The 27,257-nt window shown below is 51.0% G+C and overlaps 13 protein-coding genes across 13 annotated transcripts; 7 read left to right on the forward strand and 6 right to left on the reverse strand.

Moving 5' to 3' along the window:
• The first annotated feature begins 107 nt into the window (after positions 1 to 107).
• On the forward strand, positions 108 to 1,405 carry BDR25DRAFT_331371 (ER-derived vesicles protein-like protein ERV14). The gene is made up of 4 exons (XM_033692627.1): positions 108 to 451; positions 577 to 732; positions 791 to 857; positions 990 to 1,405. Exons 1-4 carry the CDS (start codon positions 351 to 353, stop codon positions 1,080 to 1,082), a joined length of 417 nt encoding a protein of 138 aa, XP_033553491.1. The 5' UTR covers positions 108 to 350; the 3' UTR covers positions 1,083 to 1,405.
• A 246-nt stretch (positions 1,406 to 1,651) lies between these two features.
• BDR25DRAFT_277937 (WD40 repeat-like protein) lies at positions 1,652 to 3,406 on the forward strand. The gene is made up of 3 exons (XM_033687647.1): positions 1,652 to 2,161; positions 2,216 to 2,718; positions 2,770 to 3,406. The coding sequence occupies exons 1-3, from the start codon at positions 1,744 to 1,746 to the stop codon at positions 3,220 to 3,222; spliced, it is 1,374 nt and encodes a 457-aa protein (XP_033553492.1). The 5' UTR covers positions 1,652 to 1,743; the 3' UTR covers positions 3,223 to 3,406.
• A 2,947-nt stretch (positions 3,407 to 6,353) lies between these two features.
• BDR25DRAFT_300574 (acetyl-CoA synthetase-like protein) lies at positions 6,354 to 8,759 on the reverse strand. The gene is made up of 2 exons (XM_033689400.1): positions 8,194 to 8,759; positions 6,354 to 8,128 (listed from the first exon to the last, which is right to left on the reverse strand). The coding sequence occupies exons 1-2, from the start codon at positions 8,414 to 8,416 to the stop codon at positions 6,513 to 6,515; spliced, it is 1,839 nt and encodes a 612-aa protein (XP_033553493.1). The 5' UTR covers positions 8,417 to 8,759; the 3' UTR covers positions 6,354 to 6,512.
• An 899-nt stretch (positions 8,760 to 9,658) lies between these two features.
• On the reverse strand, positions 9,659 to 11,142 carry BDR25DRAFT_375659 (uncharacterized protein). Its single transcript, XM_033697401.1, has 5 exons — positions 10,728 to 11,142; positions 10,306 to 10,659; positions 9,930 to 10,215; positions 9,758 to 9,879; positions 9,659 to 9,704 (listed from the first exon to the last, which is right to left on the reverse strand). The coding sequence occupies exons 1-3, from the start codon at positions 10,867 to 10,869 to the stop codon at positions 10,133 to 10,135; spliced, it is 579 nt and encodes a 192-aa protein (XP_033553494.1). The 5' UTR covers positions 10,870 to 11,142; the 3' UTR covers positions 9,659 to 9,704; positions 9,758 to 9,879; positions 9,930 to 10,132.
• Positions 11,143 to 11,354: 212 nt separating this feature from the next.
• BDR25DRAFT_331374 (NAD(P)-binding protein) lies at positions 11,355 to 12,532 on the forward strand (the record flags this gene model as incomplete). Its single annotated transcript, XM_033692628.1, has 4 exons — positions 11,355 to 11,566; positions 11,626 to 11,910; positions 11,984 to 12,263; positions 12,351 to 12,532. The coding sequence occupies exons 1-4, from the start codon at positions 11,396 to 11,398 to the stop codon at positions 12,530 to 12,532; spliced, it is 918 nt and encodes a 305-aa protein (XP_033553495.1). The 5' UTR covers positions 11,355 to 11,395.
• A 339-nt stretch (positions 12,533 to 12,871) lies between these two features.
• Positions 12,872 to 13,945, forward strand: BDR25DRAFT_300576 (bola domain protein). The gene is made up of 4 exons (XM_033689401.1): positions 12,872 to 13,056; positions 13,114 to 13,209; positions 13,299 to 13,309; positions 13,402 to 13,945. The coding sequence occupies exons 1-4, from the start codon at positions 13,009 to 13,011 to the stop codon at positions 13,583 to 13,585; spliced, it is 339 nt and encodes a 112-aa protein (XP_033553496.1). The 5' UTR covers positions 12,872 to 13,008; the 3' UTR covers positions 13,586 to 13,945.
• Positions 13,946 to 14,168: 223 nt separating this feature from the next.
• Positions 14,169 to 14,642, reverse strand: BDR25DRAFT_68072 (uncharacterized protein). Its single transcript, XM_033698918.1, has one exon. The coding sequence runs from the start codon at positions 14,536 to 14,538 to the stop codon at positions 14,293 to 14,295; it is 246 nt and encodes an 81-aa protein (XP_033553497.1). The 5' UTR covers positions 14,539 to 14,642; the 3' UTR covers positions 14,169 to 14,292.
• BDR25DRAFT_375677 (uncharacterized protein) lies at positions 14,630 to 15,910 on the reverse strand (the record flags this gene model as incomplete). Its single annotated transcript, XM_033697402.1, has 5 exons — positions 14,630 to 14,852; positions 14,918 to 15,319; positions 15,370 to 15,543; positions 15,622 to 15,709; positions 15,781 to 15,910. The coding sequence occupies 5 exons, from the start codon at positions 15,908 to 15,910 to the stop codon at positions 14,747 to 14,749; spliced, it is 900 nt and encodes a 299-aa protein (XP_033553498.1). The 3' UTR covers positions 14,630 to 14,746.
• Positions 15,911 to 19,689: 3,779 nt separating this feature from the next.
• BDR25DRAFT_339599 (P-loop containing nucleoside triphosphate hydrolase protein) lies at positions 19,690 to 21,159 on the forward strand (the record flags this gene model as incomplete). The annotated part of the gene is made up of 1 exon (XM_033693408.1): positions 19,690 to 21,159. One exon carries the CDS (start codon positions 19,690 to 19,692, stop codon positions 21,157 to 21,159), a length of 1,470 nt encoding a protein of 489 aa, XP_033553499.1.
• A 197-nt stretch (positions 21,160 to 21,356) lies between these two features.
• Positions 21,357 to 22,907, reverse strand: BDR25DRAFT_68202 (UPF0103-domain-containing protein). Its single transcript, XM_033698919.1, has 4 exons — positions 22,564 to 22,907; positions 22,442 to 22,510; positions 22,149 to 22,373; positions 21,357 to 22,077 (listed from the first exon to the last, which is right to left on the reverse strand). The coding sequence occupies exons 1-4, from the start codon at positions 22,875 to 22,877 to the stop codon at positions 21,555 to 21,557; spliced, it is 1,131 nt and encodes a 376-aa protein (XP_033553500.1). The 5' UTR covers positions 22,878 to 22,907; the 3' UTR covers positions 21,357 to 21,554.
• A 377-nt stretch (positions 22,908 to 23,284) lies between these two features.
• On the forward strand, positions 23,285 to 24,324 carry BDR25DRAFT_252819 (uncharacterized protein). Its single transcript, XM_033686201.1, has 2 exons — positions 23,285 to 23,605; positions 23,662 to 24,324. The coding sequence occupies exons 1-2, from the start codon at positions 23,350 to 23,352 to the stop codon at positions 24,075 to 24,077; spliced, it is 672 nt and encodes a 223-aa protein (XP_033553501.1). The 5' UTR covers positions 23,285 to 23,349; the 3' UTR covers positions 24,078 to 24,324.
• Positions 24,325 to 24,975: 651 nt separating this feature from the next.
• Positions 24,976 to 25,131, forward strand: BDR25DRAFT_202949 (uncharacterized protein; the record flags this gene model as incomplete). The annotated part of the gene is made up of 1 exon (XM_033684411.1): positions 24,976 to 25,131. A coding segment is annotated over one exon (156 nt), but the record flags the coding sequence as incomplete, so codon positions are not given.
• A 1,689-nt stretch (positions 25,132 to 26,820) lies between these two features.
• BDR25DRAFT_310011 (uncharacterized protein) lies at positions 26,821 to 27,244 on the reverse strand (the record flags this gene model as incomplete). The annotated part of the gene is made up of 2 exons (XM_033691126.1): positions 26,821 to 27,093; positions 27,209 to 27,244. The coding sequence occupies 2 exons, from the start codon at positions 27,242 to 27,244 to the stop codon at positions 26,821 to 26,823; spliced, it is 309 nt and encodes a 102-aa protein (XP_033553503.1).
• Positions 27,245 to 27,257: the final 13 nt, after the last annotated feature.

Here is a 27,257-nt window from a genome sequence, read left to right on the forward strand (position 1 = left end):
ACATCCCAACTCTTCACGAACGTCATCCCAAAACATTTGCTGCCTGCCCACTCTGACAACTCGCCCTCGCCCGTGGATACGCCCTCATTCGACTCTGCACCTCCCTACCTGTCGTGCCTCACTTCATCCTACGTCATCATCGTTCCATCCTCAAGCCACACCCCGCCACTCACAAGCTAGTTTTCCGCGCCTAGGCCGATAACCTCCACCCACACGACCGCCTCCGATATCTGGCCTTGCTCACTGTCTTGGTCCGTTTGTGCTGAAAAACGGTTCAGGCGCTTCATTACTCACCTCTACAACTCGATCCGGTTTGAAGTTGGTGCTACGCCGCACCAAACCCTCCCGCGATGTCTGGCGAAGCATGGCTGTATCTACTATCGGTGCTGATAAATGCTGTCAATCTCTTCCTACAGGTCTTCTTCACTATAATGTACAGCGATTTGGAATGGTGCGTACATCTTCGTAAACTTCCCAGCTCTTCGCATCGGCTACTAGGCACCCACTGTTTCCCGTCCTTTATGAGCCAGTGCTCTCCATCTTTTACCACGCAATGCTGACCATCCTCGTTGCTAGTGACTACATCAACCCGATTGATCTCTGCAACCGCCTCAACACCTATATTGTCCCCGAAGCCGCCGTCCACGCTTTCTTGACTTTCCTCTTCCTCATCAACGGATACTGGATTGCGCTGATCCTGAACTTGCCTCTCTTGGTATGGAATGGCAAAAAGTATGAAAATGGTCCTCCAAATGGCGACCGTTCAGTCTAGAGAGCTAACTTTTGGAAGAATATTCGAGAACCAACACCTTCTGGACGCGACCGAGATTTTCAGGAAGCTCAATGTGCACAAGAAAGTGAGTGGTTTCTCTTCCTCCACTCTTTAGGCAACCATCACACCAAGAATCACTGCCTGCGGTTCGACGTTGCTTGCGGTTGTGCTGCCGCGAGGCAAGCAGTCTGGAGATTTTACTAATACCATCTTCTAGGAATCCTTCATCAAACTGGGTTTCCATCTAATCATGTTCTTCTTCTACCTGTACAGCATGATTGTGGCCCTCATCCGGGACGAAGCTCACTAAATTGGGAACTTGACTAGAACCACTGTACGGCACGAATTACCCAAATTCCAAGTGTCCGTCTGGGTCAACCTTTCGATTATCTAAAGTACTGAGAAGTAGACATGTATGAAGAGCACAGGAAGGAGTTGAATGGAATATTAGGATAGGGCAGAAACAGATATACCACCGTTGGCATGCTGTGTTGGCAATTGTGGTACTAGGGATGGGTGGGACTTAGGTGTTAGGGTGACGGCTGGTGGGCTGGTGATGACGGGCTAGATTCTACGTTGTAACAGGATATGATACCGTATTTTTCATGTAAATGGATGACACTTTTCATCTCCAGGACAAGGTCCAAGTGGTTTTACTCTGATGGCGAATATCTCCCAACGGCTTAGAGAAGAAGGTACCGATAAGCCTGTAATGTCGGCACACATGAACACTCATGTTCACCCCACCTCTAGTGCCACATCAGGCTTGTTCATTAGAGCCCGAAGCCCTTGGAGATGATTGAAGGGCCCGCTCTTGGCGGTCTTGGCATGTACAATTTGTTGGAGCTGGACCGCGCTCCAACTTCTACGGCTAGCACCCCCGCTACTCGACCCCGACCTCCTCCACCACCACGAACACCCTTCAATTCACGTCATAGCACTAGGGCCTTCCTTTAAGCTCCGTCTCTAAAATGGCGGGATACGGGAAAGGGTCCGGAAGGGTTCCAACGGGGTGGGCTGCGGAAACCTTCATCAGCGAATCCACTTTCCGCGCAGGCCACCGAGCCATCCAAGGGAATCCAAATGCCAACTCGAAGAAGAGGAAAAGGGAGGGGAAGGGTGACTCTGGCATTGTATCGGGACCAGGGGCTTACAAAGGACCGTGGGCGCGATACGAAGCGGAGCGCCCAGATGCTGCCCCGGACGACGAGTATGCCGAAGATGTCGAAGTGGAGTATGTATATGAGGAGGATGAAATAGAGCCGAACCCAGAGCCCCCACCGAAGAAGCTTGCTGGAACCGACGCGGACGGTGATGGGGAGAGGAGCGAGTTCGTCGGGAGTCAAGAATATGATTATCAGGGAAGGACGTACATGCATGTTCCGAATGGTACGTTGCATCTAACCTGTTATGAATAACATTTTTAAAACTAACATTTCCCAGACCTGGATGTCAAACTGACGGGCGATCGCGGCGACGCGAAGAACTTCATTCCTAAGAAACTCGTCCACACATACAAGTACCACACGAAATCCATCACCCAGGTCCGCTTCTTCCCCGACAGCGGACACCTCCTCCTTTCCGCATCAGCAGACTCTAATATGGCTCTATGGGACGTGTACCACCAGCGCGAGCTCCTCCGCACCTACTCGGGCCACACTAAATCGGTTGTCGATATCGACTTCAACCCCGTAGGCACACAGTTCATTTCAGCAAGTTATGACCGCTACATGAAGCTCTGGGATACAGAGACTGGGAAGTGTATCAACAGGTTTACGTCTGGCAAGACACCGCATGTTGTGCGCATCAACCCCAGCACGCCGCACGAGTTCCTGGCTGGGATGAGCGATAAGAAGATCCTGCAGTATGATGTGAGGAGCGGAGAGCTGGTGCAGGAATACGATCATCACTTGGGACCTGTCAATACCATCACCTTCTGCGACGAGGTCAGCACGCCCTCCTCAATCCTTCCAGCGCCAGATGCTAACCCAATGCAGAACCGCCGCTTCGTCACTACCTCCGACGACAAGTCCCTCCGCGCGTGGGAATATGGTATCCCTGTTCCCATCAAATACATTGCTGAGCCATACATGTTCTCAATGGTCCGGTCCTCCCCGCACCCGTCAGGCAAATACATTGCTATGCAGTCCTCCGACAACCAGATCGTTGTCTATTCCTCGACTGACCGGTTCCGCCAGAACCGCAAGAAGAGTTACCGGGGTCACAATGTGGCTGGCTATGCTCCCGATGTGGCTATCAGTCCCGACGGGCAGTTTGTTAGCTCTGGAGACAGCGGTGGCTATGTGTGCTTCTGGGATTGGAAGACGTGCAAGATGTGGCACAAGATCCAGGCAAGCGACTCCCCACTCGTGGCGGTGCAGTGGCACCCGAGGGAGACGTCCAAGGTGATTACGGGCGACTTGAATGGTGTTCTCAAGTATTGGGATTAAAGTAACTTTTCCAGGGTGCGGGAAGGACGAAGGAGTTCGGGGGTCTGCGGGGCAAAATGATATCCATGGGCATTGATGGACGGCCTGATATAGGACAGGACCATCGAGCCCAATTGTACCAGAAGCATTTCCAATCCGTCGCAAGGAATTCCGTCTGCAGCATTAATGTTCCCGCTCACCCATTGCAGACCAGGCGAAGACCTGTGGAGCTTGCAGGATACTGCCGTCCAAGCGTCACCGGTCACTGCACTCAGTCATCTACGCGAGTGCGCGCATCAATTGAAGCAGCAATTTCATCGCCACCTCCCGCAGGACATCCCGTCAGTTTTATCTAGATGACTCCGCCCAGACACGTGAATTGCGCTGCCAGAGCCCTCGGCCTTGGCGAAGGGCAAGGGCTTATCTCGTATCACGGCTTGCCCCGCCCTCATGAGCTGAGCTTGACCACCTCCACAGCCTTCGCCCTTCTGTCTTCTTCTCCCTCTCCCCTCTAACACTGCCTCTGTTTGCCTCCTCTCTATCCTGCTGTCTCTGTTCCGTCGACCATGACCCAGCCCCTAATTTCTCACCACCGGCGCGCGGTCAAGTTGCTCCAGGTCACCGCACTCGATCCCCAGGCATCCATTTCCCATGGCCCCCACACTGTACCTCTTTCGGAATTCCGGTGACTTGCCATTCACTCTTCGCCCTCTTTGTCCATTGACTGGCTCAATGCTTCAGCCTGGCCTTATTCTACTTGCGGCCTCCTGACTGGCTCCTGCCTGATGTGCCTTGCAAGCACTCCAGTCATCGCCCTCGGGGTTTTGCGTCAGACCTGCTGTCGTCACGGCGCCTGGTCATCTCGACTGAACGTATTCACCTCAAGCGTTCAAATAGGACCTCAAACGGGTCACGATGACTCCCACAGACGCTGCTGGCGCGTCGGCGCATGGTGCAGCCTGTCACCCCTTGCCTACTCTGCCCCAGAGCCTGGGCCGGTCAAGCCCATATGGACATAGCCTCAATCAGTCATTGCCGTCGCGCGCATTCACTCGCCAGCGCGCACCTTGTTATCCAGGCACCGACATTTGATAGGTAGGGTCGTAGCGTAGGAAGTCCCCGATTGCCACCAACAGAGGAGTCAATGGAGTGAACTGTTACCGGCCTCAGGAATCTGCCTGGAGTATAAATCTGCATGGCGTTTGCACTTTCCTTCTTTTTATCCATCCATCTTCAGTCATTCAGCTGTGATTCATACTACCGTCAAACTATTTCCAGTCATTGTACCTGCTGCTCAGTCAATAGCTCCAGCTTTTGTCTCTGCTTCTGCCTCTCACGCGCCCTCAACTGCTCTGTGCCAAATAGCAAATACCAAGAATAACTCAGGAGCCTGCTCTCGTCGACGACAGCCGCAATCTCTAAACTCGAACTTCACGAATCAAGCTAGAATCTAGATACCTCCGAGCGCCTGAACACCAGTCAGCTATGTCTTCACGATCAAACTACGGGTCATCCTACGGACAGAGCAAGGGCGGAGCCTCTCGGTCTCCTTCAGCTTCATGTAAGTTGCCTACGCCTTCACGTCATAGCACAACCCATTCTGACTCTTCGACGTAGCCTATGCATCCTCCTCGACCCGCTCATCCCAGAGTCTATATGCCAACACGGCATCCTCATCATCCCGTCGCTACGGCAGCAAACCAGGAGGCAACGTTGTCATCCACAACGGCGGGGGTGCTTCCAACGACCCGAACACCAGCTCATCGGCTCCAAATTCAGGCTACTACCAATAAAGTGTCGTCATTATTTCCTCATCCATCATGACTCACGAGTTATGGAAGGATGCTTGGGAAGGGTAGCTATGCTCTCATAGCTGCTGTGTCTCCTCTGGCATATCTACGGCGTTTCTTGTTCAGGATGGAACGGATAGGCTCCTCCCTCACTGTTCCGGTCCTGATTCTGGTGTACAATATAGATGCATGTTGGCTGCGATGCCACCGGACTGGAACAGAATGTCTCTTCTGCTGCTTGTCTGGGTTTGGATTTGGCTTTTGTCCCATGCAGGGCTTTGTATTCCTCCCTCCCCTCCCCAGCCCCACCTTTCGATTTCGATTTCGTTTTCGCCATTTCTTTTTCTTTTTTCATCTAGGGTTGGCTGGTTGGTTGGTTAGATGGGTTGAGGTTCCTGGTCAAAGGTTAATCTCCCCACACCAAGTGTTTCTTTACTGCTGTTTTAGCTACGGATGGGTATCTCGGGAGGGACTCAGTAATAGTATCTGCAATCTGTCCGCCATGGAATACGTATAATCAACTGCCTTCTCTCTCGCTCAGTGATTGGGAATGACGACCTTGGTGTTCGTGATGAGGGGACGTTGATGGGTGGTGGTGCTGCAGAAATGCTCCTGATTGGTCATCTCCACACCAAATCACCAAGTGCATTGTGTGGCCCCATGCAGGGGCAGACACAACTCACAAATAGGCACAAACACAGACATCGATTCGAAAATGAAGCGGTGGATGCATGCCCCAATCAAGAAACCGGTACTAGGTACGCGATCCAGTTCCGAAGGCATGATGCAGAGGCAAATACCCCTCGCTGCCTATTCCATCTGCACCTTGCTTCCATCTTAGCTTCACCCCCTCCCACTCATTCGGGAACAATGCCTTGCCCTCCCGATTCCACCAAACTGTCCAGTCCCATATTTTGCCCACGCTAGCGGCCTGCACAATAGCGCGCGTCCGTTCACTGCTTTATCGCTCAACTGGACGGGCGTGCTTAGCTTAGAATACGCCCCCCTCCCTTAGCCAGCCTTCAGAATAAGACCTTGAAAACTTCCATGTTCCCTACTGAATCACGCTCATACCATGCCTGTGTATTCTCTTTTCAAATCCGATTTATCTCTCTTTTGCCAGACCATTACTCCTAGCGTTGTCGGACAAGTCTGGATGGTTTGTTAGTCATGTCACTCCATCCTTTCCTTTACGGCTGGTCTAGCTCTCGCTCGTTCTTCCTTAGGCAATCTACTCTAGTGGCCGTTGTCCCTGCTTACTCATTGGACGCATCGCACTGGGTCCGCCATGCCATTCGTCAGTGACAGTCGCGGCGAAATCGATCCAATGGAGAGGCTAAAGAGCGTTGAGATAGAATCTGTCTTGACCTTTTGGGGGTTTCCTCTATTGGATTTTACCTGTGTCGCTTAACTACAATTACATTATACCAAAGCATTGACACTAAGTAGTAGCAGGGCAGGCTGCAGTCCTCGCCGTCAGTTCCAACCAACTGGAATACAAGACGTCAGACTTCAGAATAATCATACACTCCCATTCATCAGAACCCCACACGCAGCCCCATCCACGCTCCCATTTCCCTCCTTCTCCACCCCAACTCCCTCCCCCCAAATCTGCCTTACAAGCTCCTTCTTGTTAACCTTCCCCATCGCATTTCTCGGGAGTCCGCTCTCCATCGTCCTCAGCTCCTGCGGAATCTTATAATTAGCCACAAGCTCCTTCAATGCCCTCCGCATATCCAACGCGCTCCACTCGCCACCCTTCCTCCCCGCCGTCTTGCCCATTTCCGTTAAGACGGCGACGACGGCGACTTTCTGACCCCAGGTTTCAGAGGGGAGGCCGACGACGGCGCATTCGAGGATTTGGGGGAGGGACAAAAGTTCGCGTTCGACTTCTAAAGCGGACACTTTTTCCCCGCCGGTTTTGATGATATCGGAGGAGAGGCGGCCTGCTATGAAGTACATGGGTCCTTGGGACCAGGAAGCAGCAGCTTTAAGTGAAGGGGAAGGGGAGGAGGAGGATGAGGAAGAAGAAGAGGAGGCGGAGGAGGAGAGGGGGGGGATAAAGCGCCGGTATGCCACATCACCGGTTTTAAACCACTTCCCCTGATTTTCATCGCCGGGCTCCGGATCTACGAACTCTTTGCTTGTAGCTTCATGGTTCCGCCAATATTCTTTAAACACCGTGGGACCGCGAAGTTGGATTTCGCCTAGTCTTTCGCGGTCAGTAGAGACGTCGAATTCCTCGCCTTCTTTGATGAGCTGTCCTGTTTCCGTGTCGACGAGTCGGCACTCGACACTGGGTAGTGGCCAGCCTACGGATCCGTCGACGCGTGACGAGAAGGGTAGCCCGCACGATAGCGCCATCCCAACTTCTGTCATGCCGTAGCGTTCCAGCAGCACGTTTCCGCCACTGAGTTCTGTCCATGCGGACTTCACGGGAGTTGGGAGTGCGGCGGAGCCCGAGATGTTGAGCCGCATGCTACTCGGTTTGAGGGCTTCTTTGGCTGCGGTTTGGAGGTCGGGAGAGAGCGTCGAATAGGACGATAGCAGACGTGTGTATATTGTAGGGACAACGGTTAGGAAGGTGATCGGTCGTTTGGAGGGGTCAGGGGTAGGGAGGAAGGGCGCGGCGAGGCGTTCCCAGACAGCGGATGCGTTGAAGGGGAAGTGGAATTCTATTGTGCTGCCTGCGAAGAGCGGGGTGAGGAGCGCGTTTACAGTGCCGTGGATGTGGTGGAGTGGGAGAACGTGCAGTAAGACGTCGTCTTTGCTGTATTCCCACGCCTTCAGTAACGACATAGATTGGGCGGTTAGCACTGATTGTGGGAGTAGCACGCCTTTCGGACGACTCGTGGTCCCGGATGTGTACAGCATCATGCCTCCCTGGTCGCTGGCGGGGCCTTCCAAAGTAACATAGTCGTCCGTCTTCCCCATCATGATCTTATCTTGCTTGTAATTTATCGGCGCCGTCTCCATGCCCTCCTTTAGCACCTCATCAGCTTTATCCTGAAACTTCTCCGACGAGAGAAGCATGAGCGATTCGCTCTGATCTAAAATATATCGCAGCTCATGCGCAGGGAAAGTAGGGGACAACGGCACCGCAATAGCATGTGCCGCCAGAATGGAAAGCAACGTCACTATTCTCGCGTCAATTACAATTGGTTTGGGAAGGTAGGGAGGTTGGGATTGAATTGATGCGCACCTACATAGTCATACCCATTCTCGACCAAAAACGCTATTCGTTCTCCCTCCGCACTCTTCCCGTGGGTGTTGTGCTGCAATTTGTCCTTTGCAGCTGCGACATCATTGACCAGCTCTCCGTACGTAAAACTGCGACCGGAAAGCGAGTGCACTACAGCCGTGGACATGGCATCGTGTTTCTTGATGGCCTCAAATATGGGAAGGCGGGGAAGTGTCGATGCCATTCTGACAGACGTATCGAATAGCAATATTTGCGCCGGGTGAGCGAATTGAACAGGATGAATACAGCGACTAAAATCCAAGTGGATGTTTGAGCGAGCGAGTGTGCGAGAGAAGAGCCTTCTCGCCCACATAGCGGACGCACGCCCAGGGTGATATGAGGCTGGGTTATGCAGCAAGGTGAGCTTCGGAGTACGGCAGTTAGGGATCGCATCCAGCGTCTGTGTTTCGCGTTCCGGACTTTCAGGAGGAATGCGCCGTCTGACGGTGCAATGGTCCGTCACCCATTTTTTGTGTTTTCGATAGCTGTTGAAAGACGCTTGGGCTAGACTTGGTTCTGAATGGTTATATTAGGGCAATGGTTTCTTGGTTTTTATGGTTTGAAAAGCGCTATTGATGATTGAAACCCGATTGCGCTGTGTGCATCCCATCTGCAAGCTCTCCAACCGAGCTTCCCGAGCTCACCCTTGGCATCGGGTTCGGTCTGCAGATCTGCCTCCGATCCTCAAAGCCACAGCCGCAATCTATCATGTCCTGTCACGAAACCCGGGTCTGCAAGTGGAGTCCAAATCAGGGCAATAAGGCTATGTCACTTCTCCCAACACACTTTGCATCTTCATGGCTTCATCCCATAGATCTCGGCCAGACTTATCCTGCACTCTTCCAGCCCAGGCAAAACTCTCGAGAAGCAATTTAGCATCGCGCCAATTCAATAGGGAAAGCTGCGAGATCGCTCTCACAGCAGAGTATATAAACCACAGCTTTTCGGTTGGGTCGAGGACAAGAGAGCCCGCGAGAAAAATGAGCCACAGACGCAGTGCGCGCATAGAATCAGCGGTGAAGCCATCTCTTTGCAGACAAGACTTCAGTTGCCATATCAGTTGCCTACTTATCGACGAGACCCAAAAATCATTCTGGATGATACCGACGTAGAGCAAGATGCCTAGGCGACATGCCTTGTGAATCTGGTCTTCAGAATCGCCGATGTCATCGTAATTCTCTCTGGAGAGAAGGTAGTATTGAACTGACCGTATATTCCCGCGCAATCTCAAGGGAATGGCTTCTGACTTTGGCGGGTTGACGGCATTGATGTCCTGAGTCACAGTATGTACTTCGAAGAGAATGTTGAAAAGATCAGAGTCCAGCCTATAATCATCGTGGACAGCCTGAAACCCGAGGCCGAGGGTTCTCTCTGCTTCGTCGCTGCTTCGAAGAACACTTGGCTGCACCCTTCTGCTCCCCATCTGCAGGTAAGGTTTCGAGAGATCATAGACGGAGCCGCAGATATCCGCCCTAATACTACCTTAGGAACAATCACTGATCAACAACGGTGCAATTCAACTTACCGGCAAAGCTTATCATGTAAGATGGGATTACACTCAAAGGCAGACAAGCCTCCTCGCATCTCCACCATCCGCTTTGTACCCCTCATGTGAATGCACCAGTTTACCTGGTTACCGCTTGATTGCTGCCGAAAATAAGTCAGTATGTTTCGATTCAAACTGCGGAAGCGCCTACTTCGGTTAGGGCTAGCCCGGCCACGGTAGCGATCGTTGAATCACGTATTTCCTGCGAGGGATTCTGAAGCCGTTCAGTGAGGATCCGTATCGTTTCCTGCAAGTGATTGATTGCAGTGGGACGCTCCTTGTGGCCATTCATTCGTGCCCTAAACTGATGGCTAACGAATAGAATCGAGCTCATCAGAGCGGGGTCGGTCAGCGCTAGGGGCACCCAGAACTTTTTGTTGGATTGAATCCCCAATATGCCTCGATTGGGTACAAGTGGTCTGCCACAGCAGAGACGTCTTTCACAATGGCATCAGCAATTTCCTTTACAGCGATGACATATGATATTGGCAGCCAATGATTCGATAAATGGGGAGTAGAGGACTCACATTCGTAAAGAAGTTCGTGCATGTATGGTTGCATAGCTATCGGGAAACTATCAAATGGGTCTGCACTCCAGTGTTCCAGTGATGGAACAAGGGGACATTCAAGTTCAGCCATCGTTTTTGCATCATCATCATCTTGACTCTCAATTCCCCTGCCTTGGGGTCCTAGCTTTGCCTCCGCAGCTATCTGTTTCTGCCGTCGATAATTGCGCATGACGTGGGTCCGGACGAGCTTTCGAGTATTCGAGTCATTGGGCTGCTGCCCATCCGAACAGTCGACAAACTCATAGCGCTCCTTTGTTGGTCTGTCTACCTCTTTTATCGGGTACTTCAACGAGCGGCCTTGTTCTTTAGGATCTGTATGTATGCCAAACCCAATTAGTTTATTTTGACCTAATAGAGATAGCAGAATGGATACAACCCACCTTTTCTCGGTCTTCCTCTTCGAACCAGCTTTGGCCACTGAACATTGGCGTCTCTCGATACGCAATAAGTAAACCCCTCGCCTTCGACATTCGGCCCCGCCTTACTATCAAAGACTAAAAATTTCGGAGATAGCATCGTCATTTGTCAGGATTGCGACTGATTGGGGGCTGATGTAAAGTGAGTGTATGGTTGAAAGAACCCGAAATGGATAGCGGTCGTTGTAAAAGAAGACCAACTGGGCTAGGAGCAAATGGTTTATAGTTACGGCTGCAGATTGCGGAGGTTAGGCAATCAGCTCTTGTGTCACTGCACGCTTTCTTCGCTTATTTCTCCAAGCCTAGCCGGATTTCTAAGTGGTTTGCCCTGTTGGTGCCGCCGCAACTCCCGTCCTAGTTTCGTGCACGTTCAAAGCTGACAGGTACACGTCGGGGTTCAGAGGGCGCACGAACTCGAACGGGGCGGTGCCGCCAACTCGACTAACCGTATCAGGCTGGATTTTGAGACCAAATACCCTTTTCGAGGTCGCGCTGAGAGAATGGAAATGGCTGAATGGACTGAAATCGACGGCGAAAAGTGATATAAACAAGGCATCTCGAGGTCCAGAGTCATTACTACATTGCAAGACACTCAACATACCTCCACCTCTAATAAGCTAAACTGCTGCAAAATGGCCGCGATTTCTACTCAACCACTGTCTGCTGACTACTTTGTTAAGACGCATCAATTTACCAAAACGGTACACCGGGACCAATACCCTTCGATAGACCCGGCGTCGCCCAAGCTGTCGCAGAAAGGAAAGACCGTTATTGTGACTGGCGCTAGCCAAGGCATAGGCAAGGCAAGTTTATCTCCCATTCTAATGCTCTCTATCTGTATACTAATATGACCTTCGAGAAGGCTATTGCTCTTGCATTTGCGAAAGCAGATGCAGACCGAATTGTTATAGCAAGCCGCAGCGCTGAAAAGCTTGAGGAAACTAAACAAGAGTTGCTCAGGATAAACCCCAATGCTGATGTCTTGGTTGTTCCAACGGATACTACTTCCGAAGATAGCGTGAACCACCTAGAAGAGACTGTCAAGTTTGAGTTTGGGATCCCGGATGTCCTAATCAACGGTGCCGGTCTCTGGTCATCCATTGAGACAATTAGAGAGACTAATCCGAAGGAATGGTGGGCAGATTTTGTGAGATACCCTCGTCCTGGCTTTTGGATTTAGGAGGGAATATATGGCTAATCGATTACTTAACTGAATCTAGGAGGTCAACGTCAAGGGAAGCTACCTTATGAGCAGAGCATTTCTCAGGCTGGTCGGTTTAGACAGAGAAGCAACTATCATCAACGTTGGTAGCATTGGCATGCTCTGGACAAGGCCCGCAGGTACTAGTTACCAAATTAGCAAATTGGCTCTGAGTAGGTTGTCGGAAGCTATTTCTTCGGCATATCCCAAAGTCTCTTCGATCAGCTATCACCCCGGAATGACGATTACCGATATGGCAAACAGACATCCAGAAACACTCCATTTCTGTGAGGATACGGGTACGTCAATCTTGCTGCGGACGCCGGTTTCGCTTTCCTTACCAAATTCGATAATCAGGCTAACGTAGTTGATCTTGGAACTTAAAGTTGAACTCCCTGCCGGCACTGCAGTGTACTTAGCCTCGCCACAGGCGCAATTCTTGAGCGGGCGATATATGTCTGCTAACTGGGATGTGGACGAATTAGAAGCAAGGAAGGATGAAGTCATCGAGAAGAACCTATTGAGGATAGACTTGAAAGGAGAATTCGGGAGTGATCTGTTCAAATAGTTTCCTTAGGAATAGGTCGCTGTGTGTTTTGTGTTACTTATAGCTTATCTTTGTAGCTAAGGCCTTGGGCATCTTCCCCGAAAGGAAGAGTCTTGCAATACTGCCCGACAAAAAATTTTTGTTCTCTCATCCGCTGATGTATGCCTTCCTAGGAACTCATTAGACCAGAGGGCATTTCGCGTGATGTGAAAGGGCCGATGAGGGATGAATGGATTCGGAGGTCAGGACGTGCAGGGAATAGCGATGATTTTCTCGGACTTTCCAAGCTCGGCCTTGGCACTAGGCTCGGTCGGCAAATCTACCTCCGAATCGCAAACCTTAACCATCGGTCAACTTCTATCCTATTCTATGCTATCCTATCACAGATCCCGCATTCCCACCCCTCGTCGAGCGCTCCCCTCTAGCTCACTAAACTCAAGTTCCACTTTATGTTCCTCCGATCTGCGAGGCTCGCCGGAACACGGTTCTTGTCAAGCATGGCGACGCAATCCATGACTCCAATGGAGGATACCATGCGGATGAAGGAAAGTCTCATTGAATTTCCAAGATGGGACGGGAGGCTAATGAAGTTCGGCATGTAGATTACAGAGGCTTTGAAACCGACGGCATTGGAGATATTTAATGATTCGCATTTGCATTCGCATCATAAGGCCATGCAGGGTGTTACATCGAAAGAGGTATGGTAGTGCTTCAAACTATTTTCCTTCGGATTCCTGAGAGCGCAGTCGTGTACGAATTGAATTAGTTGCTAATAGACCTGTGATAGACACATTTCCGGTACGTTTCCGTCTGAGCTTTCATGCAGAAAATCCCGACTGGTGCTGGAATCATGGATGAAAGCAACTTTATCACCTGACACCAACCAACAGCGTCACGATAACCTCCGAGGCCTTCGCATCCAAAATGCAACCCGCACGACACCGAATGGTGTACGCGCTTCTAAAAGATGAGATGGCGCAAGAGGGCGGGATTCACGCGCTGCAGCTGAAGACAAGGACGCCAGCAGAAGAAGAACGACAGAAGCAGAAAGACGCTCTAGCCATTGAGAAGTAAGACAGACATTGCCCATAACAGCAGATCTAAGAGGCGGCGAAGGCAGAAGAGGCTCACTCAATGAGCGGTGTAACTCAATGAGCGGTGTATTATCTGCCTCAGTCACTCCCCAAATTCTTCCAGAATCATGTCAGAACAGTTTTCGTTTTTCCCTGCATGACATCCACGTCGGTGGAGTGAGTGGAGCGGTCCTGGAGCGTTTCGCAACCAGGTCGGTGGTATTCGGTAACCTGACCTGATGGACCTGTAGGTACCAGGTACTGGTATGCACCAGGACAGGGAAGAGACGTGAGGCAAAACATAGAGCGCAACGTCGTGAGTGGATAAAAATAAAGATTTCCGTAACGTCCCAAAAATTTAGAGAACTGCCGAAAGAGGTATTCGGCCCTTCGATTCCATGTTCATCGATATACCCAGGAGGCTCTCCGCTCAGATCGAAGCATCTGAAACACAATGTCATGCCCCTACCCCAACTCTAATTGCAAGGAATCCTCAACCAGCGAAGACGAGCGCAAATCGCCTTTGTCCGTACCCATACCAAAACCGTCCTGCACCAAAGCTTGGGCCAGCATCTGAGGCATGGCGCAGGCAAGCTCGAACAAACCGCTGAAACCTTGCATCCATGGCTGGGTAGCAAGCGGAAATACCGATTGCAGATTGCTGCTTCTAATTTAGTTACTACTTTTTTCAGGCAAGTCCTACACATATTAGCCCGGGAGAGACAGATAGAGGGAATAGGAGTCAACAGCGGACAAGACATGCGGGGTAGCTGGGCGATATGCGTAATGAGCGATCTGTGTCTCAGGATTCGATCTCGGGTCCTTGGAGCTTGCAGCGGGACAGCGCACGTGAACAGTGAATGACGCAAAACCACCAGTAACAAGAGGCAATAGTAGTGTAGCGCAACCAGTACTCCATGGAGTCAAAGAAATCCAATAATCCAAAAATGGCATTAAAATGGGTACTTCCAAAGCAACGTCAGCGGCGGAAAGGCTTTGGCATCACTGATTGGTGCAGATACTTTCTTCCCGCCGTTACCGATCCTTTCCAGACAGACACTAGACTGGAGGACGTGCACAATTGCAATCCTCCCCCAAATTCCAAATCCCTGATTGCATAACGCAAATACAAACACATGCAACAATTTTCTCATGCTATCGTTTATGCGACGGCTTCAGTAACGCGCGCCGCCTCGTTGTCGACTTTCGCGCGCCTCTCGCGACCCTTGTCGCTCCATGGGAAGTGCGCAACCGGGATGACGAAGAAGCTGTGAGTAGAATGTTAGTGCCGGCGTTATTGAGAACCGGGGAATTGTTGGTGAGAATGACTAACCTGTTGGAATTGTCCGCAATACCGGCCAGGGCGTTGTACCAGGCGAGGAAGGCGGCGAGAAGACCAAACACACCACCCGCCTTGATGCAACCCTCCTGGGGACCCGCCTCGTCGAATTGAAGGTAACCAATGCCGAGAAGGAGGAAGGCCATGTCGAGCGTGAAAAACAGGAGGAAGAAGGCCACGGTGGACCGTAGGGTGCAGAGCAGCAGGATGAAGGTGAAGATGAACCAACCCATCAGATAGAGACCGAAGGAGTTAAGGAAGGGAGCCTCTCCGTGCTTGACCAGAGTGCTTTCAATCTCGAACCCCCCTGGAGTGAGAATGATGGCAAATGAGAGCCAGAAACCGCCATAGGAAGACAAAGCAGTGGCACCAAACGTGTTACCGACAGCCATTTCCCTATCATCTTCGTGAGTGCGGATCGAACCAATCGATACATTAAAACCTACCACATGCCAGCAAGAAGCTGGACGAATCCGCCATAGCCGTAGGCGAGGGCTACAACAAGACTTGGGGAACCAATGCTGCGCGTTCCAACATTGATCAAAGATAGGACAAACGTAGTCAAAGCGAAAGCAGAGAGGCCGAGAGGCGCAGGGTTGGCAAATTTACGACTAGGGGCCCTGAAACTCGATTAGGCATGTTCAGTACAAGATCGACGCGAGCGGCTCGGGTCGACACGTCTGCGGTGCTTGTCTAACCTGTAGAGACCGGGCTGGAAATCACCACCGAAAGCAGGCAGGCGAAGCTCCGGGTCATTCGTGCGGATGTGGGCGAGAGGGTTACCGCCTACGAATATGAGCATGAGATGACTTGAGCTAGCGGCGAAGCTAGTTCTAAGCCCGCGAAGGAAGACCAACCATAGTCACCATAAGGCTTCCTCTCTTTTGCTACACCACCAGCATGGTCAACACCACTGGTGCCATTGATTTCTTTGTTGTGGAGTAGAGTGGTCTCACCCCCAGCAGTATCGGTAGCCTGGGCATTCATTTAGCAATTGCATGTTCAACGGGGAGAGTGCTGACAACACACGGGTCGAGCCAGCAACGTCAACATACAGTAGTTTCGTGAGCGGTAGCCATTGTGGTCACTCGGTATTAGATGTATAACAGGAAGATGAAAAGGGTATCGAGCTTTAAAAATGACAAAAAGTGACCCGCTGGTGAGGTGTCCAGTTCACGGAATGGTTTCAGGGAAAGCTGGGGAAGGGGAAGACTAAAAGGAATCCATACTATGGGGATTGGGGTCTGATATATTTCCAGGAGTGACCGGTCCGAGAGCTCGTCTACTCGAGCTTCCCAGACGAACGACGTGTGCCAGGACCCGTGGAAGCATTTACGGCTTTAGCTCCAGCCAAGCATTGTTAATTAGGTCAAAACATGCTCCGAAGCGGGCCAGTCAACTGATTTCCCCGTCTTTTCCAGGTCATGCCGGGTAAAGGAGTCGCAGCGTGCGCACTGGCGTCAACGAGTGTTGACGAAAAAGCTTGCCTGCCGTTGTTGGTTGCATCGAGCACATCAGCCACCTGCGCGGTGGATCGGCGCCAAAACAAGTGCGCCGAGACCCCGGACGTCCGCTGTGGGCGTGAACACAACGAGACAAGTTCATCTTACGCGCCAGCCGATCGTCGCTTGGTTTTTGCGTCATGAGATATCTTTGCTGGACGTTCGGAGGGCGGTGTCGAGACGCATTTGCCTCTCTGCCGAACCACTTCGCCGACTGCGATCCAAGGAATTTCATCATCGTGACTGCACCGCTGCGATTCGAGAGCGTGGCTGTCGTTATTGTCATCAATCTCGCTCGAGCCTCAGAAATTAGCGGATATCGGCTGCAGCAGAAATAGATGCCCCGGTCAATGGGGCGCTCTCATGTGCTCCTTGGGGATGCTAGCAGCGAACCCTCTAATGAGACGTTTTGGGAGAGCACGATGCGGTCGTTGCTTCAGTGCGTGGAAATAAACAGCGGGCATCCTTTCTTGCGCTCCTTGCCGTGCCGCAATGAATGCTCCACCTCACTGATCCTCCTGTCGACATTCCTAGTGAGCGTCCTTTTGATCCATGTCGGCTCTCTCCTATCAGTGAGGATGTGGGCGACTGATTTTCATTTGCTCGGAGCAGACGGAAGGGTTCTGGCAGGTCGTCCGAGCGCTTCTCGAATGAGGCAGAGGATGATGGTCTGCAATGTGTCTCCAGTTGGAGAATGGCTCAGGAGCAAGAGAAACTAAGCTTCTGGGCGAGTTCTGGGCGTTCAGCCACCGGCTCCTGCTTTGGTCTGACATAACAAGCCAAACGAGACGTCACCCCATCGCGATGCCGACGAGTCTTTGAATACAGTTCTTCAAAGCGTCTGCGAAATACAAATCCCATGACCGCCGGTGAGGAAAGGCTCCATAGCAACGTGGAAATAGCGGCATCGCCGGCCTTAGCTTTCCGCCAAAGGCCGCGCGAGGGCCTTCCCCGAGACCTCACCTGAGACCATAGTAGGCCGACGGCCGTGAATTGTGCTGCAGGTATTCGGCCCAGCGGGAGGCGGAGATGTCAGCCAACAGCACGCACCCGAGCCCTGGTTTAGCCCTTTGTCGAAGCCACTGTGCTGGATTGACCATTGAGTTTCTTGTAGCCGACATGTAAATAGTTTTGATCGCAAAGCAACAGTCATCCGGGGGCTTAAAGTTTCCACGAAGTGCCAGCGGCAATATCTTCGTCTGAAAGGTCAACAGTCGCGGACTCAATTGCGTACACCATCTTGCTCATTAGCGCGTCTGTTCCTACCTGTGATTGGATTTTCCATTTGAAAGGATTCTGCATGGATTATTCGACACTTCGAGCTTGCGCGATCATGACTTTAGGCTATTTGCATCGCGCGGAATTAACTGTCAAAATTAACTCCATGATAGTCCATCAATACTTTCGCGGTGCCGCCTATGAATGTTTCTCATCGCGGACTGCCTTATCGCACTAATAACACCTTGGTTGTAGAGTAGTTGAGGGCAGAGTAATGTAGTCCGAATTTGAAGGCACGTTCTTGAACCGTCAGGATTCAGTGTCCCCAGCCACGTTTAGCCGTACACTCAAGGTAATATGACCTTGCATTCTGCCTCTGTACCTCACGGGCTGAACATCGTTTCTTGCATGAGCTTTCCAGTGTACTTTCTCTGAGATCGTCGGCGTTGAAATCGTTTCATGCACTGGAGGGAATTAGGTGAGACATAGCAGGCATGGAAGCAGTTCTCGAAGGATTCATCCCTCTCTTTCCCTTCCATGCGTATGGCTGACACATAGCACTAGAATCATCCCGTACTTCCGAGAGATCAGACGGCATTGAGAAACCGAAAGCGGCAGTCCCTTGGGCTACTCTTCGAAAATAGAAAGACAGAGATACTCTGCCATCGGTGTGTCCTCCAGTCGTCGTTGTTGGACGACCTGATAATCCCACCTACCAAACATTAAGCTCCCATTTCAGCGGGTTCAATCTTCATCTTGGGTGAACGGCGTTCACACAATATATCTGAAGGTGGCACTACAAATATACGAGATCTTCACCAGGATCTTGCAACCCTCTGCTCCTTACCCTTTTTTTTCAAAGTGGTTCCTGAGATGGTGCAATCAATATTAATTGGCTACCCCTCAGATGACTCTATAGGGCTGTTCGATACGTCCTACCTTTCATGGCGAAGGTTCCTACTGTGAAAGTAAACCACAAAGTACCTCTCCATTCTCCGAAAAAGCCTCGTGGAAGATGGAGTAGTTGTTCTGTTTGGGGATTTCATCAGTCCATAATCAGCTGACCTTGCGAGACACTAGGTTGCTCGCTTCCTAAGATTGTGGTGGAGTTCAAGGAAGGAGAAATCCGGGGACTCCACCTTATCCGCCGTGGTCGAGGCTGTCCCCAGATGCCTCGTTATCCGAAACTAGAGTCCGCATGATCGATTTGGGGTTTTCTAGGCGGTCCCAGCTGTACAGAAACACCTGTCCGCCAGGTTCTGGTCGTACGAAAGTAGGCACAACACCATGTTTCCCAAGATCCATTCAAAGCAGAAACCGCGAAGATGGCGTGATGTTGGAGCAAACTATTTCTGGGCACTCTTGTGCTTCGCAAGCCAAGGAACTACAAAAAACGTTGAGACCATGTGCTGGCCACGCGATTGACAGCTCCACGAGGCATGGCTTACAGGTGGTCTCCTAGCCCCACCGAGGTGGCTTTCATCCTCTCGTCCGTTGTTGTGCTTTGAACGTGTGGACTGAGATCGTTCGAGTGTGTCGTTGAACGAAACGAGTGGCTTTTTTTTTGGGGCCTTCGCCTTTGATCCTGCCGTCTTGGTACCACTTGGCGCTCAGTCGGCTTCGGCCGCGGAGGATGCACGAGGGTGGCTTCCGATGACGCTAAGGAAAGCCCCGAGGCGTACCTCTCAAAAAGGAACGCTTTGGATGTCGATTCTCGGGAAGACATCAGGAATATGCGATTTCTGTTCATGTCTGAAAGCTGGAGCACATTTGTCACATGATGGTGATTATGTAAGCCAATGCTGATGAACATGAGACCTTCCCCGCGGGGAAGCCCGGCCATCCTTTGTGCTTGCTCCGCCTCACCATGACGCGCAAAGCTCAAGCTCCTTCATCCTTCGAACGAAAGAAGCAAACCCGCGATTGACGACTGTCTGAAGGCGTCCTTCCATCTCTCACTGACACTGCCGCCTTGCAGCATTCTCTCACAGTCTTGCCATCTTCACATTTGCTTCCCACTAACTAGCACCTGCCAAAGCAGCTACCATGACAGGCAACAGCTTCACTGTCAACGCTCACGAGGACCAGACCTCCCGCGAATACTTCGAGCACTCTAGTGCCCAGCGTGTCAACACCGACATCGTCCTCGTACAGTCTCTTCGAACTCAGTACCCTGACCTTGACCTCATTGTTGTGCCTGTCGGCAATTGCAATCTCATCGCCTATGCCTCTGCTGGCTTTGCAACGGCCACGCCCATCCAAGACTCCACTAAAGACCCAGTCTATGGTCCAGCCCTGTCATGGCGGTCTTACATTCCTCCTGCTCGCCGCCTTGATAGCTCTTCTGGCGTCATGGCTGAGCGTGTCATTTTTGGAAAATACCTGTACAAATGGGGCAACACCGAATTCATTCTGTATATTGCGAATGGTAGAGACGGCACGGCCTCTTATCCGGAAATCACGATCCATTACATCCTCACACGAGAGAACCACAAGGTCGATGACTTACTGAAACAAGCAACCAGCTGGGGAGTCGAGCTGCATAACGAGGTCTGGGTGTTTGATCAGGGGTATTGGCAGAAGAGCCGAGAGCTGTGGGAATCGGTACAAAAGAGCCATTGGGAGGACGTGATTCTCGATGAAGACATGAAGAAGTCTCTTATTTCCGATGTGGAGAACTTCTTCGATGGACGCTCGACATACCAGAATCTAAAAGTCCCATGGAAACGCGGCATCATCTACTACGGGCCACCTGGAAATGGCAAAACCATCTCCATCAAAGCCATGATGCACTCGCTCTACCAACGAGGCACCACAAACTCCAAAATGACTGTCCCCACACTCTACGTCCGCACCCTCGCCTCCTTTGGCGGTCCGGAATACAGCCTTCGTGCCATCTTCGCCAAAGCCCGCGAGGTCGCTCCCTGTTACCTCGTCTTTGAAGACCTGGACAGCATCGTCGACGACCGTGTACGCTCCTACTTCCTCAATGAAGTCGACGGCCTCAAATCCAATGACGGCATCCTGATGGTGGGTTCCACAAACCACCTCGACAGACTCGACCCCGGTATCGCAAAGCGTCCCAGTCGCTTCGATCGTAAATATTACTTTCCGGATCCGGACTTTGCGCAGAGAGTACAGTACGCTCAGTTCTGGCAGAGAAAACTCAGGCATAACGAGGAGATTGAGTTCCCGGATGATATGTGTCCCGCGGTAGCGAAGATTACGGACAAATTCTCATTTGCGTATATGCAGGAGGCCTTTGTTGCGGCACTCTTGGCTATTGCTGCGCGCTCCGGCCAAGGTTTGGATCAGCTGAAGTGGTCTGGGCCGCAAGAGTTACTTCCTACGGGTGACGAACTGTCGGAGTTCCTTGGGAAAACTACACTTAACCATAACGGATATGTAGACGAAGACCCCGCGCTTGGGAAACTAGTGCTTTGGCAGGAACTCAAGAAACAAGTCCGTATCCTGCGTGAGGAGATGGACGGGGAGAGTAGTTCGAGAGTAACTTAAGGCCCAGAATAACGAGGGGTAATGCCCCGATATCGACATGCGTAGAAGCTAAAGCACAGCGTCAGCTTGCTCAGCTACAACGGAAAACCGAGGATTGCTTGTGATGAGGACATACACTGGGCGTGACATGGTATCGTGGATATGTGTAGGGTTGTGGGCTCTCTTTAGTGCTAGCTTATTTTGGACTGGACATGGGGGTGTGCAAACAATACATGTGAATCTATTTGGTAATAGCCGACTTGCCTAGAGAACACAGCCTAGATGTGTATCTCTAGCTGGAGCTGTGTTCACAACAAGAAGCATCCTTCTTGATACTTCTTGATACTTCTATATCTCCCCCACTGCTACTACCTGACCCCATGCTCCCCGAGTCCAACCACAGTCATGATCTATCATTAAAGCACAGCAAATGCACTACAATATGAGACACTACTATCCCTTGGATCAGTAACCAACCCACTCCTCTCATACCTCAAAAACTTAAACTTCCCATCGACATCCCCCTCACCCCCTCTCTCCACAACATGCTCCACAGCCGCCATAAACACGCCAATAGGATGACGCCCGCAAACTGTATTCCCTGTCTGCTCCAACTGCTCGAGAAAGGCGCCATGGCTTCCGGTCTCCACCGCATCCATGCTCTCGAGATCAGTCGCTGCGATGCTCTCATGGATTTTATAGGCCGTGGGGACGCTAGAGGAGGGGCGGAGCTGCACTGGTTTGGAATTCGGTGGTTGATAGTAGGTGTATCTAAAGCGGGAGCCCCAGTGGCAGAAGTCAGAGCTGATGATGAAGATGTTGGTGGGATCTAGGAGGTAGGGCGATAGGGCTTCTCCGTAGTGGCGTTCGGTACTGCCCGAAGTGTTGCCGACAAGGAGGGGGATGAGGGTGGGGAATTTGGTGGCGTTGGGGAAGTTGCTATTGGGGAAATAAATGAGCCTGCTGCTGCTGCTGCTGTTGTTGTTGCCATTGTAGTGGGGGGCGCGTACAGTGACAGCATCTTGTAGATGTAAGGTAAATGCATCTCCAGGCTGTGCTCGTCGTTGTCTACGTCCCTAGCCATTACCTTAATACCCCAGTCTGCTTTTAGTTTTGATACGGTGCTATCATCAATTTTGAGGCTCCCTAGAGGGGTGGCGTATGCTGAATATGCAGTTGTCTCGATATCAGTCAAGTAGTGGTGATGCGAGGGGCCGAGGAGAAAGATACGCTCGCTGCTCGCCAGTTAGTGTACATACCACTCCCTTGGTAGTGGTTGCCAAAGGAGAAGAAGTCAACCCACGCTTTCGACCAGTCCACGCTCTTATAAGCCCATGCAGCAGCAGGCCCGGAGTATGTAAATCCAGCGTGCCTGCTTAACCATGAGCTTCACATCCCTTCTTCACCGAGCGTTTCGTCGCCTACGGTGCTATGACGGCTCTAACGCCCTTTTGCGGGATAGACACGGAACCCTGTTGTGAGGATGCGGTGCCGATGGGTGTTGTGGAGGACGGCACGGCGGCCAGCCATTGATCCAGCTGCCGTGTGAGGGTGGCTTTGTTGTCTGAGTACCAGGACCCTGCATGGGTTGCGGGACGAGTGGCCATTAGAGTGCTAGGTGGTGGGATATTTGAGGAGTGAGGAGTGAGGAGTGACAGCTTCGAGAGCTCCCTGCGGGGCCCAGTATTTCGTGGTGGGGTTGGTTCGCAACAACCCGTGGTGGATGACAACGCATCCATGCTGTTAATAGCAGCTTTATGAAGAATAGCGAATCATATGGGTGGATAAAGTAGACGGCGCCACTGCAGTCATAAGACATGTCCTTTCTTTGCATGATTCTACGATTTGCACTCCAAGGCTGTTCTGTAGACACGTGACTTGGCGTCGCGTGCATATAACCAACAATGATCTCACGGGCAACGCTTTAACTCGGTCATGTTAACGAGAACAGAGACAAAGATGAGGTGGGAAAGCCATTGCTTCAAAATTCGAAAGCTGAGGAGAGCTGAGGTGCATTTGACAGTCAAAAAGGCCCGACGCGAGCGCGTCTCGCGACGATGGCTGAAGCGCGCCAGCCTCTCCACATTTCATCATTAAGCATTGACCTCGTCTCACTCCCACCCACCTTCACTCTACAATCCCATCTCTTCACCCCACTACAAATCTATTATTGCATCGCTCTATCTCACATTCTATCACAATACCTTCACAATGGGTCTCAAACGCAAGCGATCAATGGACGACTCACCCGTCTCAACATCCAGCTTCGCAGCCTCGACCCCCGAAGCCCAGAGCCCAACGCCAATACCGCACCAATTCGACGGCGCCATGGATCTGGATATATCATCGCATTTCAGCCTTGGGCGGTGGTGGGAATCGCGGCCTGGGCGGCTGTCGTCCTCGGACGTGGGGAGTCGGACGCGTAAGAGGTTCCGCGACAATCGGCCAGATGAGCGCGTAATACACGGTATAATATTATCCTCTCAGTATTATGATGGTATGGTTGACTAATGATGCCTCAAGAAAACACTATCAACAAACTCTTCTCCGCCCAGCGCAACTATCCACATGCCCAGCCTATCCTCTCCGACTCCGCCCAACTAGCTCCTCAGCACGCGCCAGCCGTCCAGAAATCAACTCTCCATGCCTTCTGGAAGCTACCTGCTCCGCCTGTGCAGTCCCATACCATTCAGATTCGACACCACCAGGTGGCTCCACAGACTTGGGATCCTCCGCGTTGCGACGACTGTGATGGGGTGCTCCAAAGTGAGACCAACGAGATGGAAATCGACATGGAGCTGGATGAATGCGGCTCAAGCAACACATTCGCATGTCGAGATTGCGGGAAGAATGTCTGTGGCATGTGTGCAGTTGTGTCCAACACGCGACATTGTCTACAGTGTGCAACCACAAGCCGAAACTCCGGGCGGTGGTGGTGATTCCCCTGAGCGCGGCCACGAGGCCGTGGTTTCGCCCATGGTGCTTACTGTGAAGATCGATAACTTGAGATTGGAATATCCCTTTCGGGAGCTTTTGTGCGAGTTAAATGGGTCGAATGTAAGGTGTTCGGTGTTTCGGGTCGCTCCTGTATTTAACGATATCCAACGGCTTTGGATTGTGCAGGCGCTGGATTCCATACGAGTGATACGGCATCCCGAGGGAAGGAACATACACTTTGAATTAAACAACTGGACTTTGTACCTTGGTTACTATTCATTCTGACATATACACTGCATCTTGTCACCTAACATGGAACATGACGGTGTAATTCAGGACGGATATTTGCATCCTATTTACGGTCTAATTTATTCCAATAAGGTGTTTAACAAATGAATTGTACCCTAATTATGATCTACGGTATGTAATAACATGCTGTAGTAAGCTAGGCTTCTCCCTGTTCACTTGTCCTTCTGCCTTTCTTTCTTCGGGTCCAAAGTCAGCTTCAGCTTTGTCAACGCACAGCCCTAACTTAATTCTTGGTCCTATCTCTTCAACCTGACAGGGTCAGAAGTGGCTTCGGTAGTGCCCTTTTCTGCTTTGGAAAACTTTATTTTCCTTGAGGATCCTGGCAATAGTTTATTCTCCGTTGGACAAGGATGCCGAAGAGATCAGGCTCATCTGACTCCTACCCATTTCCAACGACCCTGAGCAACCGCAATGCACACTCCCCCAATGCTCCCTCAAACAAGCCCCAGAGTATAAAGCTTTATCGTATTTTTGGGGGAATCCCGACTATCTCAAGGAATTCTTCTAGATAGAGATTCCATACCAGTTACGAAGAAGCTGCATTCGGCTCTGTTCCATTTATGGCAGCAAACGAGAACTATCATCATGTAGGTCGACGCTATATGTATTAATCAAAGAGACGGCAATGAAAAGAGCTGGCAGGTACAACTCACGAGAGGCATATATCAACATGCAAGTCACGCCACCGTTTGGCTAGGACCTTCCAACACCAGTACCGACCTCGCCATGGACTATTTGAAGAGACTTGGAGATCGAGCAATACCCTGCCAACTCGACCGAGACAGTGACGCTGCTTTCACCCACTAGTCAGAGCTGGCTTCTAAGCCCTTGTCGCGCCGCTCTAAAGGGCTATCTCCAGAAGGCGAGGAAGTATTCGTTTCCCCCAAGCGCCACGATCCGCAAGAGCCATATAAAGCAATTTCTCTGGCAGAGTTGTATCAGTTATATTACGGCATTAGCGGGAAATATGACTGTTGACTGTTGTTTCCCGTCCAAGAGATTGAGAATGTGTATACCCTCCCTTGGTGGAGGTCGTACAAGAAATCATAGTTGCTCGAAAGTTGACTTTCAGTGTGGAACTAAAGTCAATAGCTTTCGTCATATGAGTGCAGCTCTTGAAGCCTGACGGATATTCGAAAAGCTCACCATGATCACTATCCTCATGAAGGATGCCGCACGCACCGAATGCCATTGTGCTGTGATGGAGGCGGAATTCTCCAAGCCATCACAAGTAATGTTTGCAATGCGTCAGACTTTTCCTCTTCGTTCATATTCTCTAGATTTCTTGCTCAAGGCTACCTGCCACTCTCTCTTCCTGGAGGCTAGCGACCCACTTGACAGGGTATTCGGCATCCTTGGCCTGGCTGCAGATTGGCATATCCCCATCGAAAACCCCATCTTCTATGAGTAATCCGCATAATGCCGATTCGAAAGTCCTGCTCAATGAAACAATTAGATATATGGTGTCTGCGTATTCTGCAAGGTTTTGCTCGGCATTGCGCAAACCCTCTAAGTAGATGAGGACCTCATCTTCGTGAATGGCTCCCCATGATATCAACGTAGATCGAGTAATCTCTCGAATCTTTGTCAGATGGGGTAGCCACTCTTCGCAAGGATTGCAATCTCGTCCATCTAGCAACGAGTCGGTCCTGTAAGTGACAGAAGCTTGAAGTATGGCTGGAAGACTAGTTGAGAACGCAGGTTACGCAGTATGGCTGTCGTTTCGGTTTTAGAGACTTTTCCCAGGTGATTGAATGGATGATAGGGATAACTAGTTGAGTGGTGGTGCCAGGAGTATTAGCCATAGCGATTTGAGTGGATTTGGAGAGGCATGTCGTGATTTTTGTTAGGTGGGTTGAAGAAGAAAGACTATGTGATAACAATACCAGCAAGGAGGGGGGAAAGAATGAGAAAGGAACAGTGTCGATGAGAGTGTTTTTTAACCTCGACGTAAATATAGCACAGTATATATTCTTCATATGCGTCCATACCCTAGACAATTCGACACATGCGCTGCTCTCATGGATTCCCATTCCTTTTATCCTACCCTGTGGGTTAAGTGTGACCTTTTGCTCCCAAGAAAATACCTGTGCTGTTTAAAGCAGTGGGACTGTCACCTTGAGATGCATCATTAAGAACCGCCAGAGTATTATGGTACATCCTTATTAGGTAGTACACAAGCATTATTAGCGCCCCGATTACTACGAGGTAAGTAACTTGGAGCTCCTGCATGCTCGGACCAGCATACTCTACCTCCACCTCTGAATTCATGCATGCATCCGATAGTATGTCAAGGTCTAGCTCCACAAGCTGTGATCGCCATGACTTGTAGGCGTTAGCACTTAGCAGAATTTAAATGCTGTGTGTGAGTCATACCACCGCTTGTTGGCCTTGCCGCATCTCGACACCCAGGAAATTGCTGAGAGGGCTTCTTTCTCAACTCTCTACCAGCGAGTCATAGTACTCCTTATTACCCCATCCCACTTGTTTCATAGCCAAATAAGTCTTCTTCATAGGCCGGTACCGCAACCAATCGACACAGAGACACCAGGTCTCCTTCGGCCTCCCAGCTGCGTTTATAGGCTTGATGCGCTTGAGAACCGCTTTTAGGTTTGGGAAGGAAGCAGAGAAATCTTGGAAAGGGACTTTTAGTGGTGCGAGGGAGGTTTGGAGGAGTTGGTGGCATGTGAGGGAGAGGGGGAGGGAGAGCTTTTTGAATGGTTCTGTGTGGTAGAATATTAAGAGGATGAGGTTAGGGGAGGGAGAAGGAAGGGGGAGAGGGGAGGAGTAGGACTTGATGAATTGGGGGAGTTGGATGATTTACTTTCTGGGGGATCAGGAAAGCCTTCTGATTGGGCATTGTGACAGGGCAT

This window comes from Lindgomyces ingoldianus, assembly GCF_010093535.1.
Source record: "Lindgomyces ingoldianus strain ATCC 200398 unplaced genomic scaffold BDR25scaffold_3, whole genome shotgun sequence".
NCBI classification, from domain to species: domain Eukaryota; kingdom Fungi; phylum Ascomycota; class Dothideomycetes; order Pleosporales; family Lindgomycetaceae; genus Lindgomyces; species Lindgomyces ingoldianus.